Source organism: Engystomops pustulosus, chromosome 1 (genome assembly GCF_040894005.1).
Source record: "Engystomops pustulosus chromosome 1, aEngPut4.maternal, whole genome shotgun sequence".
NCBI classification, from domain to species: Eukaryota; Metazoa; Chordata; class Amphibia; order Anura; family Leptodactylidae; genus Engystomops; species Engystomops pustulosus.
In genome coordinates this window covers 94,668,733-94,682,149 of record NC_092411.1, presented here as the reverse complement: position 1 = coordinate 94,682,149, position 13,417 = coordinate 94,668,733, and the positions used below count along the sequence as shown (strand labels likewise).

The 13,417-nt window shown below is 40.0% G+C and overlaps 1 protein-coding gene across 1 annotated transcript in view; it reads left to right on the top strand.

The window, feature by feature from the left end:
* MED13L (mediator complex subunit 13L) overlaps window positions 1-13,417 on the top strand; it is an 87,459-nt gene that overhangs the window by 69,944 nt on the left and 4,098 nt on the right. The window contains exons 19-28 of the mRNA XM_072148118.1: window positions 281-504; window positions 889-1,054; window positions 4,141-4,474; window positions 5,022-5,241; window positions 5,606-5,794; window positions 7,809-8,032; window positions 9,346-9,488; window positions 9,575-9,733; window positions 11,056-11,226; window positions 12,287-12,435. Coding sequence (XP_072004219.1) covers window positions 281-504; window positions 889-1,054; window positions 4,141-4,474; window positions 5,022-5,241; window positions 5,606-5,794; window positions 7,809-8,032; window positions 9,346-9,488; window positions 9,575-9,733; window positions 11,056-11,226; window positions 12,287-12,435 — 1,979 coding nt within the window. The remainder of the gene's footprint in view (window positions 1-280; window positions 505-888; window positions 1,055-4,140; window positions 4,475-5,021; window positions 5,242-5,605; window positions 5,795-7,808; window positions 8,033-9,345; window positions 9,489-9,574; window positions 9,734-11,055; window positions 11,227-12,286; window positions 12,436-13,417) is intronic.

Genomic DNA, 13,417 nt, shown 5'->3' with positions numbered 1-13,417 from the left:
GCACCTTTGATTTCTGAGAAAATCTAAGGATTTTTTGTGCACCTTATTGTCCGAAAAATACGGTAATACAGATATTGTCCAATTGTGGTGACTACTGATGCGCATTTGATTATTGTAAAATATATTTTATGAATATTTTTTAGGTATAATAAACTTTTTTTGTATAGTGCGAGTTGCTGCTCGGTATTTGTATCCGTTAAGGTATTAAAGCGGTTTTTACGTTGGGTCATGACATGCACTTTTTTGTTTGCTGATTTGGTGCTTTTTGTGCTATAAATAGGATCTGAAGAATCTCCAGAACCACTGCCCATCCCTAACCTCCTAGTTGGTTATGACAAAGACTTCCTTACCATCGCTCCTTTCGCTCTCCCTTTCTGGGAGCGTCTGCTCCTCGAGCCGTATGGTGGACAGCGCGATGTAGGATATTTGGTTTTGTGTCCAGAAAACCCAGCCTTACTAGATGGAGCAAAAGCCTTCTTCAGTGACCTGAGTGCAGTATATGAGGTAAGCATTCACACTATTGCTTAAGATAAGGTGCCAGTACCAGATGTTGAAAAACATTGGTGCAGACGCCTTCTTCCATTTTGCACAAGTGGTCTGGATGCTGTGTATGGACCAGGACATTTTCATATATTATAATATTGGTGCATTTTTCTTGACCTATTCAGTACTGCAAATCCAGTGAAGGTTTCTTATTGCATCCAGTCTTATTGCGCCCCCTTATACAAAGCATCTTGTGTATACATTTGCATGATTTTAAAGGCACTGTTGAATAATCAATCTCTATACTTGCAAACCTGCCGCTTTCTGTAATAAAACAAGTGGTTATAATCAGCTTGATAGTTCTCTATTTATGTATGTGTGAACATTTCTCTCCTGATATTACAGATGTGCCGCCTTGGTCAGCACAGACCAATCTGTAAAGTTCTGTGTGATGGGATCATGAAGGTTGGTTGCTCTACAAGTGAAGCATCAAGTGATGATTCAGCTAGAGAGGACATTGACAACCGCGCTAGGCTTCAGATGTATGCTCAAACCTGTCGGCAACACCTAGGTTTGTCAAGTTTTTTATAATCTTTTCATTGCTCCTATGCTTGAGGCATATGTTTTAATAGTGGTTCTCCCAGATACAGTTCTTTGATCTCCTGTTTATGTGTTAAGGATGTATGTGCAGAATGCCAGCTGTTTTGATTGCTGCATCTAGGGGATAAGTAGCTGATCGAGGAGGGTCTAACAACTAGGGCCCCCCGCGATCACGAGAAACGAATCCTGTTGTCACTTATGGATGGTAAGGACGAGTGCCAGAATGAGCATGCTCCATGACACTCTATTCACCGTCTACAGGAGTGATGGAAGATTGCAGAGTGCTTGTCTTTCTTAGTTGTTCCCATACAATTTGAAAGGAAAGAGAGGGTCCTGCCACTTCGCCCATTAGTGAGATTCCAGTTCACCGGATTGTCAGTGGTACTTTTGCTGTGATTGATATGGGTCACTTAACTTAACCCCTAGGCGCACCACGACGTTATACTACGTCCCCGGGGCTAGATGCTTAGCGCATCGGGACGTAGTATACCGTCCAGCTTCTGGGACCGGCTCATGAATGGAGTCGGTACCAGAAGCAATGGCTGTCGGCTGTCTAGTACAGCTGACACTGCGCTCTAACACCCGCAATCGGAGCCGACTACGATCGCGGGTGCTAACCCCTTACACGCCGTGGTCAAGCATGACCGCGGCGTGTAAGGGTGTTCCTGCTGTGGATCAGATCCCCCGTGCCGCTTACCGGGGGATCCGATCCTCTTCTGGGCAGCCCCGAAGTCTGCCTAATGCTCCGGGGCTGCCTGATGTCCCTGCCAGTCAGATCCCTTCCGGGTCTGACTGTAAACTGTCTGAGCATGCGCCTGCAGGCTCAGACAGTTTACACTGCTCCACAATGAAATAGTATTGTAGAGCAGTGTATTGAACTTGAATCAGCAATCAGAACATTGCTGGTTAAAGTAAGTAGAAGTAAAAACATGTAAAAACACTAAAGTTAACACATTAGAATAAATAAATTTATACATAAAAATATAAGCCCCTAAAATGACATTTTCCCATAAAAACACTTAGTAAACTATTAAAAACACAAAATCACACACAAAAAATGCCACATATTTGGTATTGCCGCGTCCGTAACAATCTGTATAATAAAACAGAATCGTTACTGGACCTGCACGGTAAACACGGGGGGAAAACGCAAAAAAACGTTCCGAAAAAAGGTAATTTTTAATTAATACCTTTAAAAAAATTATCTAAAAGTGATTTAAAAAATGTTACGCACTCTAAAATAAGACCACTAATAAGAACAACTCTTCTCGCAAAAAATAAGCCCCTAACCAGATTTGTCAGCCGAAAAATAAAAAAGTTATGCATATGAAAAGATGGTGATGCTAAACAAAATTTTCTCCAAATTAGTTTTTATACAGTAAAATTTAATAAAATACACAAAACCCCCACATATTTGGTATCGCTACGTCCGTGACAATCTGCATAATAAAACAGAATCATTATTGGACCCGCAAAGTGAGCCCCGTAAAACCCTCAAAAACGCTGCGAAAAAAAGATAATTCTTAATTAATACCCTTTAAAAAATGCTCTAAAAAGTGATTTAAAAAAGTTACGCACTCTAAAATAAGACCACTAAAAAGAACAAATATTCTCGCAAAAAAAAAAACCCTAACCAGATTTGTAAGCTGAAAAATAAAAAAAGTTATGCATATGAAAGTCAGTGATGCTAAAATGTTACTTCTTATTCAGTAAAATGGGAAATGTTTTTTTAAAAAACCTATATAAATAAGGTCTTTTCGTAATTGTGGAGACCCATAGAATAAAAATAATATACTATTTTTACGGTACGGTAAAAAAAAAAATACAAAAAAAGTTCCTAAAAATTGATGATTTCCATTTCCTCCACCAACAAAGAGTTAATAAAATCTCACCAATTAGCTATAGATGCCCCAAAATTATGTACCAGAAAAGTGCATCTCATGTGGCAAAAAAATAAGCCCCTATAGGTCCACAATAAAAAAACCAAAAAAAATTATAGCCTGTACAATGTGACATAGCAAATCTGATCTGGATGGCGCCTCCTTCCCTTCTATGCCCGGCCGTGCGCCCATACAGCAGGATACCACCACATATAGGGTATCGGTGTACTCCGGTGTACAATTTGTAGACCACACCTCCATTTTGTTTTAACCCCTATGAAACACCTAAAGGGTTAACAAACTTCTCAAAAATGGTTTTTCATACGTTGAGTTGTGTAGTTTCCATAATGCGGTGATTTATGAGTCTAACTATTATTTAGGCCTCTCAGTGTCAATTAGAAGTTGAGCAGGTCCATCTAAATATTAGTTTTGGTGATTTTCCCAAAAATTTTAAAAATGGCACCCAAATTCTGAGCCTCATAACATTCTAGTAAAATATGCGGAATCTTAATAAACCATTCCAACATAAAGCAGACATTTGGGAAATGTAAGTTATGAATTTATTTGGGTGCTATGACTATCTGCATCAAAAGTAGGGAATTTAGAACTTTGAAAATAAAGTTTTTTTTTCAAAATTTTTGCCAAATTTAGTTTTTTTTCATAACTAAACACAAAAGATTTCATCCAAATTAATTTGAAGTACAATCTCAAAATCCCCTGGATATCTCGTAGCGTTCCAAAGCTATAACCACTTATAGTGACACAGGGCAGATTTGAAAAAATAGGGCCGCATCCTAAAGGCCTAAAGAGGCAGAGTCCCTTAGGGGTTAAATACTTTGGACAACTACCTCAGTGGCTACCAGCTGATTTCAGTCCATTGTTTGGCCACCACTCTCCCTTCTTACTAATCGTTGACAGCTCTATTACTGTGTATAGCGTGGACAGATCTCCATTTAATTATGAATCCTAGGGCTCTTTCTTTTTCTGGTGGAACACTACAAGATCTGCGTATATTTCAATGCGTTATGCCTATGATTATACTGTATGTACTTCTCACCCTTTAAAAGATATTCATAATTTTCCCTACTTAATGGTTCATCTGAAAATGGATACTGAACTTGTAGGGTATTTTTCCCCTCCCTGTTATTAAATCTTTCCATCTTTGTTTCCATTTTAGCCCCCTATCTATCCTCTCTGCAACTGGACAACAGCCTATTATTGCCTCCTAAAAGCCAACTCAATTCCACTACACAGAACACACAGAGCCCTGCTGCACCATCTGGGCCACCCAACCCTTCATATAATTCCACTCCTAATGGCACGGGCACAGCCCCAGCCCCACAGCCGGCTTCATCAGCTTCTGCGCCCTCTGGGAATAGCTCTACTCCTGCACCATTCAACACCTGCACGGCGCAGAATTCTTCCAGCTCTGCTGATCGATCTGGACCAAACCAACCAACTGCGGAGGTGGAATCAAATGCAGCTTCTTCACAGCTGGAAACACCTGAAAGGTATGTAGATAACACTGTTAGATCACACTGTCAAACACCTAGTGCTATAGCACCTAGTGCTAGTCTAGTGCTATAATATTGACAATTCCTATTCCTTTATTTTTTTTATACTTTTATAGTTTCTTTGCTTGGGGTAACCAAACACATCCCTCTTTAATTATGCAGTCTGTGAAAAGGGAGGGTAGACATAAATAAAGGGGGGGGGGGGGCGGAAAACATCACACCGGATGATCAGGACCTGTGAAACATCCAAGAAAGATTTTTCTGAGCTATACAAAGGGAGTCATAAAAGTCTGAGCATTAGTTGCACAACTCTAGTTCCACACCTTTTAACATCACGATACAAATAGAGATTACGCTTACAGTATGCACTAGTTCTGTCCTAGCTATGAACGAGGTCTCCTCTTTCCTCCCTAGATCAGTGGATCTTGTCATAAGGCTTTGATCATAAGTGAATGTTTTTGAATTGACTATAGTGAGTTCCTAATAACCTGTTTTTTTTGCTTTCCACCTGTACTATAAATTATATTGTTTTATGCTTTCTCAGTACAACAGAGAGAGAGAAAATTGGAATTCCAACCGTGGCTGAACCAGCTGCAAGTGTCACTTTATCCCCAACTGTGGTTATATACATGGTGGATCCTTTTACCTATACATCAGATGATGATTCTCACACAGGAAACTTTTGGCTGCTGGGCTTGATACGCTGTTTTACTGACATGCTGGAAATTTTACCAGAGCCCCTTCGGGCTGCCTGTATTCTGCAGGTAGGTTATATCTTGCATGCACAGGCATTGTTCTCACCTTGTAATGTGAGTATTTTATCCGATCCTGCTTCCGAAAATGTCTAAGTACTTTTACAGCTACAGACTGCTTTTCCGGATTCCTGATGTGGGTGGATAGAATATATAATTAATGATATATTTTAATGATGCTAGTGTGTAAACTCCTCTACAAACCTTATGTTGGGGAATGTCTTAAAAGGTTCCTTTTTTCCTTTTTTTTTTCTTTCTACTATGAACAATCTGTTAGATCCCTGGTTACTTTCCTTTATTCTGCCAGAATGGGGTTGTTCTTTGTTTTGTTAGTGATTTTCTTTTTCTGTGCTAAAATGTCTTTCTCTCCTCAAAGGTCGTGCCATGTCGGTATCTACTACAGACAGTTAATGATGAGACGGTCTCCTACATCCAGCACTTGAAGTCTTTAGCCTTTTCTGTATATTGCCAGTGTCGAAGACCAGTTGCCTCACAGATTCCTATTAAGCCACTTACTGGTTTTGGTCCAGCAGCTGCTCTCAATACAGTATTGAAGACTTCAGAGGTAACTTGAAAATGTTGGAACAAATATTGTAAGAAGTAATTACTAGGTTTGAGAAAAAAATAAAGATTTCAGGCCCCCAATACACATTAAATAGAATATTTTCAAATCTACATCTACAGAGTACAAAAATGGAAGGATGTTTGACCTTGACATCTACAACAATAGACGTGTAAACATTAAGGGTAAAACGCTTTCCAGTAGCATCACCCTACTTGAAAGTGTTTTTAAAAAGGGAGTATTGAGTATAATATATGGTTAAAAAAATCAACCTTTATTCAATATACCTTTAAAATGAATTTAAAAAATTTATGATTTTCAGGTGTCAACCCTACACCAAAATTGTGTATAGAAAATGTCCAACCCCAAACTTGGCACAATGTTAGCTGATATAAACTGAGATCAAGGAAAAAGATGCTGGGGCTTAAAGGCTGGTATATTGTAGGTAGAGCCCGCTGTCTGACCAATGGGGATACACAAGGTGCACACGTATACTTACATCCTGCAACTGTCTGATATACTCTTACTCCAGCAAGCCCTCCTCAAAATAGTAGACATAATAAATGTCATGTCTAACCCCAGACATAACTCGTTTTTTTTTTTTTTTTTTAAACCTAAATCAAAGATGGTGAGATCTGATTCATTTCCTGAAAATATTCATCAGAGATCTGATATTTTTGTCTCATAAGCTGTCAACACATATTGATAATATCACACAGACAGCGTGTCCCGCATTGATGTCAGTAGCATCGCCTGCGGGGGGACGCTGGGTATTTAACTCTACAGCCCCACACAATGGACACAACCCATTGCGTTATACATGTTACAGCCAATAGCCAGACCGGGGGAGGGAACCCACCTCCGGTCATGTGATCGCGAGTCATGGGCGCACCACAGAAGACTCTGCGTGGGCCATGGCAATTGGACAGCTCCGGGGTGAGAGAAATAAACAGCGACGATGGGCCACTCCCGCCTAGAAAACGGACGAAGAGGAAAGGGGTGCCAATTGATAATGAAACGGGGGAGGAATTCAGATGCTCGTCACATAGCATCATTGGCCACATCTCATACGGTTCGATAAAATCGCCGATAAAATCAATTAACGAAATACATACAGGATAGCCTTCAAGATACTGAGAATTATAGAAAGCCGTTCCAGAGGTGTGTATATATAAATATACTCGGGCGAGATTACACACAACGTCTTGTGTATCAATATTATCACGTGAAAGGAGGCAGAAGGACTCGTTAGACTGTCACATGGAGGCAATAGAGGAGTCTCCCAGAAATGTCAGGGCAACACCTCTGACAATCTAAATTTACCATTGAGGTTTACTCAAAGTTCCAGGTATATCTAGCTTCATATGAGACCATCATAAGAAACTAGCAAAAGACAGGTTTTCATCAAGACCTTTTGCTTCCAACTTGTTAAGGGTATAGATCCATCTGGTCTCTTTTTGTTGAATTAGCCTGTCCCAGTTGCCGCCTCGCTTCAGGGGTCTCACCTTTTCTATGACCGTAGTAGTTTAGGAATACTGTTGTGCTGTTCTAAAGGATGATACTGTATCTTAATCAAAATACACACACAAAATACACTCACCGGCCACTTTATTAGGTACACCATGCTAGTAACGGGTTGGACCCCCTTTTGCTTTCAGAACTGCCTCAATTCTTCGTGGCATAGATTCAACAAGGTGCTGGAAGCATTCCTCAGAGATTTTGGTCCATATTGACATGATGGCATCACACAGTTGCCGCAGATTTGTCGGCTGCACATCCATGATGCAAATCTCCCGTTCCACCACATCCCAAAGATGCTCTATTGGATTGAGATCTGGAGCTATACATTTTGGGGGACCAGAAATATCTGCCATTACTTACTCTTTTAGATGAGATATTCCTTATAGATTGTGTAGTTTGTATTACCGTTTGAATTGGGTCGTGTACATCACCATAGAGGCTCGATATTAATAATTACCTTAAATGTTTCTCATCTTTAACCTTTATCCCTCTGCAGCATCCAATCCCAGGGCAATTGTATTCACCGCCCTTTTTGCTTGCCCCTACAAAAGACAAGCAGTCAGAACCAGGGGAAAGTTTTGGTGAGGCTGGACAGAAGTACAACGTATTATTTGTAGGATACTGCCTGTCACATGATCAGCGCTGGCTCTTGGCGTCTTGCACAGATTTACAAGGGGAGCTACTGGAGACTTGTGTAGTGAATATTCATGTGCCCAATAGGTAAGAGATGTTTACCTGACCGTTCTAAAGGATGATACTGTATTTTAAATGCAAAGGATAATTGAAACCAGCTTTCTCCATGTAAAACTGTCTTTTCAGTATTACTAATCAATCTTTACTCATTTGCAACTCTTTGAAGGGTTTAAGTTTGCTTGATACCTGAAATTAAAAGAATGTTGCATAAGTAACTGATGAAGCAAGGTGTCCCAATATTTAATATTGGGCTGCACATTTATATGGATTGTCCCTACTGCACTAATAAATCTGATAGGGCTTATTATGTAGTATGTAGCACCTGTTGTAATGAATGGAGATGCTCTTGCCGAAGGGTGATACACGGGTTGTCGAGAGGATGAAGGGGCATACAGACAGATTATGTCCATGCAGACATTTCTTTTATAACCAGATCATTCTTATACCTGCTATACCCAGCAAACAACAGGTCACAAGTTCATGTAATGGGGGGCCAGGAAGTTAGATACCTGCAAGGGACTCGAAAATTTCTGGAAATGGTGAGGTGTTATCTTATTACACCACTTTGTTTTCTTCAATATAAATACTCCTTTAAGTGGAATTATAATACTCTTTGCATATATTAACTTGATATGTAAGGAATATTCCCACCTCAGCAGTCTATGCCGGAGATGGGAATGGTCCCGAGGTGATCGGAATTACATGAAACAGCTGAACGCTGCTGTTCTACACTGTCAGAGTTACTGAAACAAAGTTTAAAAAATAAGTTTATCAGACACTGTGAAATGATTGGAGAATATATTTTGGCAACTGAAAAGAAATTCACAAAATATGGTTATGTTATGGAAAATGCAGTCATCAATACTAAACAGACAGGGGCAGTGAGGTGTCCTCTTTTGTAATACATTTTGTTAACAATTAGACTGGGGTCACATGGTCAAAAATAGAAACGGCTAAGCTACTCTGATTTACGGTAGTAACGTGTCTTACGCCTTCAGCATGCCACTTATTGCTGAGGAAAGATTTAAAGGCTAAAAGCAGCAGCATAAACCTCCCGATTGCTTGTGGTTTTTGCTGTGTTGATTTGCAGGGGAACAAGCTGCAGAATGTTCTGTGGGATCTTCTGCATCATCTTTTGCAGTGGTCCAGTCCCGTGTGGGTCACTTGGAGTACTGAAGTCCAAATTGTTTTTGTTGAATCAGGTAAACATGAATTTGGTCCGCAGTGCAGTACTGGAGTTACTAGCACATCAGACTTCCTTTGTTAAAAGAATGCAAAATATAGAATGGTAATAGAACGGTTTATGATGACAGTAATTTATTTATCTTTTAATCTGTCAGGTTCAGAAGAAGCAAAGTTTCAGCACGGAAAATTGGATTACAAAAATTGTGGGAGTGGTGTGTGGGACTTGTGCAGATGACCTCTTTACCCTGGAGAGTTGTCATAGGGCGCCTGGGAAGACTAGGCCATGGCGAGTTGAAAGGTACATAGTTAAATGATGGTGTTTATACACATTTTTTTTCTTTTTCTTTTTTTTTAAGTCTTTAATCATCTTATTATTTGTTACAGACTGGAGTATTTTGTTGGGGGAGTGCTCACTACAGAACATAAGCCGCCAGCTAAAAGAAGCCTGCAGAATGTGTGGCATTTCTGCTGCAGACTCGCCATCTATTCTTAGTGCCTGCCTTGTAGCAATGGAGCCACAGGGGTCATTCAATGTGATGCCAGGTAAACAAGAAGTTTTTTATTTTCACCATAGCTCTTTACTATTTATTTTACAAAGAAAAACAAATTATTGTAGTGCAGTTTTTACATAAAAATTGATAGAAATAGAAAAAATGAATTTATGCACGGTCACTAAACTAAAAATGAATATTCAATGTTGTTGTACAAAAACACACTCTAAAGAAAATGTATGATATGAACCTATAACCTTAAAAGGATACACTTGCTATACCATTTAAATAAAAATGCATTCCATGTGGTATGCCCGATATGTCACCTAAACCATTATATTCCATGTAGAATTGTTACATAAAACTAACCAACAAATATGAAATCAACCAAGGAAATGAATATATAATGTGAATAGTAGTTTGTGTAAGAAAAATTGCTAGCTATGTCTGAACATTCAATCCACATTTACTTTGACAGGGAGATCAGTGTGCTTGTTTGGGTTAGCAGACTTAAAGGACATCTACCATCAGATTTACTGATGTTTAGATGTCCCAAACTTTCTCGCTTGTCCCGTCTGTCAGAGGATGATCTTGCTTTTATGAAGTCCTTGGACATTTGCATTATTCTAAAAAAAGGCATTTTAAAGATATTCAAATGAATTGGAGGCTCTCAGGGCTACGTTGCTCAAGCAACTCTTCCTCCTGCTAACATACGTACACCCCGCCCTCTCCGATAGGTGGGCGGGGTCAGAGGGGACCTGCATATATTAGCAGGAGGTGGAGAAAAGAGGCCCTCGGGTGATGTAGCCCCAGGCGCCTCTGGCTCATATCAATATCTTTATAAAGTCTTTTTTTTAGAACAATGCCGATTTCCCCGGACTTCATAAAGGCGAGATCATTCCCTGAAAGATGGGACGAGCATTTGTTTGGGAAATCTACCAACATTTAAGCATCCAGTGGCTGCATTTCCCAGACCAAATCATGTATCCCTGAACTGAACGCAGCATGCCTGCTCAGTCCAGTGTTTGAGGTCCTGTCAGAGCTTGGTTCTGCACAGAGCATGTTTCTCAGACAGAACTCCTGTGGGAAAACTAGTTATTGTACACATGCAGCCATATTACACACGTGTTGAGCCTTAGTCTGAACAACATTGTGCCTTCTCCAGGGTTAAAGCTTGCAAGGATTAGATTATTTTACCTTTACCTTTATCTTACATTACAACTTCGTGGTTGTTTTCTACTATTTTTTTAAGTTACTTTGGCTTTTTAAACACCTTTGCCGTAGCTAAATATTTGATTCACATTGATCTCCTGTATTCACAATTCTGCGAAATGGTCTTCATCCTGGCTATAATGTTTACTTTTCCCTCCACAGATGCAGTTACCATGGGATCTGTCTTTGGTCGCAGCACAGCCTTGAATCTGCAGACCTCTCAGCTCAGCACCCCACAAGATGCATCATGCACGCACATCTTGGTATTTCCTACTTCAGCTACAACCCAGGTTGCGCCTAGTCACTATCCACATGAAGATGGCTTTAGTAATGGTGAGTAGCTGTTTGACATCTTGTGTATTAAGTAGCCATACACAAATTGTATGCACTTGAATTGGGGTCCCAAAGACAGTGCCCCTTGTGGGTCTGTAGACCAGATTGTAGCGCCCAAACGGAGGTTGCTCTATGAGCCAGAAAAGGCACATGTTTCACCTGCCAAGTTTCGCTCCTGCTGTTGAGAAGCGCGAGCGATCTGTATTGGAAAAGAAAATTATTTCATGGATGGGGGCTCCCCACAATGGCACAGCTTCTTTGATCTTAGCAGACTTAGAACAGCTTTTCACTGACCATTGCCAATATAGGGAACTGTGTTCACCTTTATTTTGGGCTCCAATGGATATCATAAATTACTTTAGAAAAAATATAATAATTAAGTAAATGCCCATAGATGTCTTTTCTGACCTTTTTAAAGAGGTGAAATTTGCAAATAAACTCCAGGCAAAGAATGGCCATGCTTCAAATTCTGGAGCCTGCATTTTATGTTTTCAGCACTATGTATAACTGACCTGTGTGTACTGAAGTATTAAAAACTGAGTTTGGCCCCTGCGTTCCCATTTCTACAACAAGTGAGTGAAAAGACTAGTGGGGGCTTTTTTATACATATTACAGGTTGCAAAGGACCCACTGCCACCTTCCTTAATCATTGGCAGTGGGAAAGAAGAAAGTGACTGATGTTATTGAAATAGACTGCTAGTGTTTTTCATTTGCCCTTCAAAGCAATTTGCTAAATCATCCATTAAAGATTTGTGAAGACTTCATTACCGGTTGTACCAGTGTTGTACATGACTGTTAATGGTTCTTTCTCTCTGACATTCCTGCTATTAATTGTTCCCATCAAGGAGGTGACCATTAACCTGTAGTTGCCATTAATTTGTCGTGTACATTATTCTTATTAGTTAGGGTGTATTGCTTGTTGTGGAATTTTATTTTGATACCAAGCGTTTTATATACACTGTTTTGTCATACATTTTATATTGGTGGTGTGTAAAAATAACAGCAACATCCATCTCCTGAAATATCTGGTTGTAACTAATGGTGAACTATGTTGTTTCAGATGATATGTTTGATCTGCCATTCCCGGACATGCCTGACATGGAAAATGACCTAGGAATTTTGATTCAGGGGAATCTGCATTCTCCTCCCAACTCCTCTCCTGGATCTCCAACAGGCATTGGAGGTGGATCACACTTTCAGCATAGTCGGGTATGTTGAGAAAATCTATAGATGTATATTTCAAGCGTTTATAAGTACTACCCAGAAATCTACGTTTTCAGAAAACCTGACATCGGGTTTGGAAACCTGACATTAATTTTTACTCTCCAGTGATCCAGCCATGTTGTTGGTTATGTAAAGACAATTTTGAATGTACAGGCAGTCCCCTACTTAAGAACACTTGACTTACATACGACCCCTAGTTATAAACGGACCTCTGGATATTGGTAATTTATTGTACTTTAGTCCTAGGCTACAATAATCATCTATAACAGTTATCACTGGTGTCTGTAATGAAGCTTTATTGTTAATCCCGATTCTTATGACAACCCAACATTTTTAAAATCAGACCAAAAAAAGTTCTGGCTGCCATTACAATGACAAAATATACAGTTCCGACTTGCATACAAATTCAACTTAAGAACAAACCTACAGACCCTATCTTGTATGTAACCTGGGGACTCCCTGTATATGTCTACATTAGTGTGGCATAACTTTATCATAACTGTTCTGTATTGTATTCTAGTACATTGTCACTTGCAACCTATCTTATGTTTCCTTGATGACCTGGATGGAATTCCTGGCTTCAGTGTATTTGTTCCAGATCAGTGTCATCCATGTTACTCAAGATAAGGATAGGGACAGGCTACTCTTGAAAACATTCCTGGCAAAAAAAACCTCTGCTTAGAGGTGCTAGACACTTCAGCAAGGGACACGTGCAGCTTCAAACAAAGGCTCACTTCTCCAGGCTCCCCTTCTCCTTACTGCTGCACTGCTCAAGATCCAGACACTGGTTCTATGTGCTTGAGACAGGACCCTGGGCAAGTTCAGTGCCTAGAGCAGGAGAGGAGACGAGCAGGGAGTACAGAACAGCTGACATGTCCTAACATTATCTAAGAGTATGCTATACTATGGGTCCTGACGCCAGCACATACAGCCAGTGTTAGACGGTGAGGACATATCACATGTACTC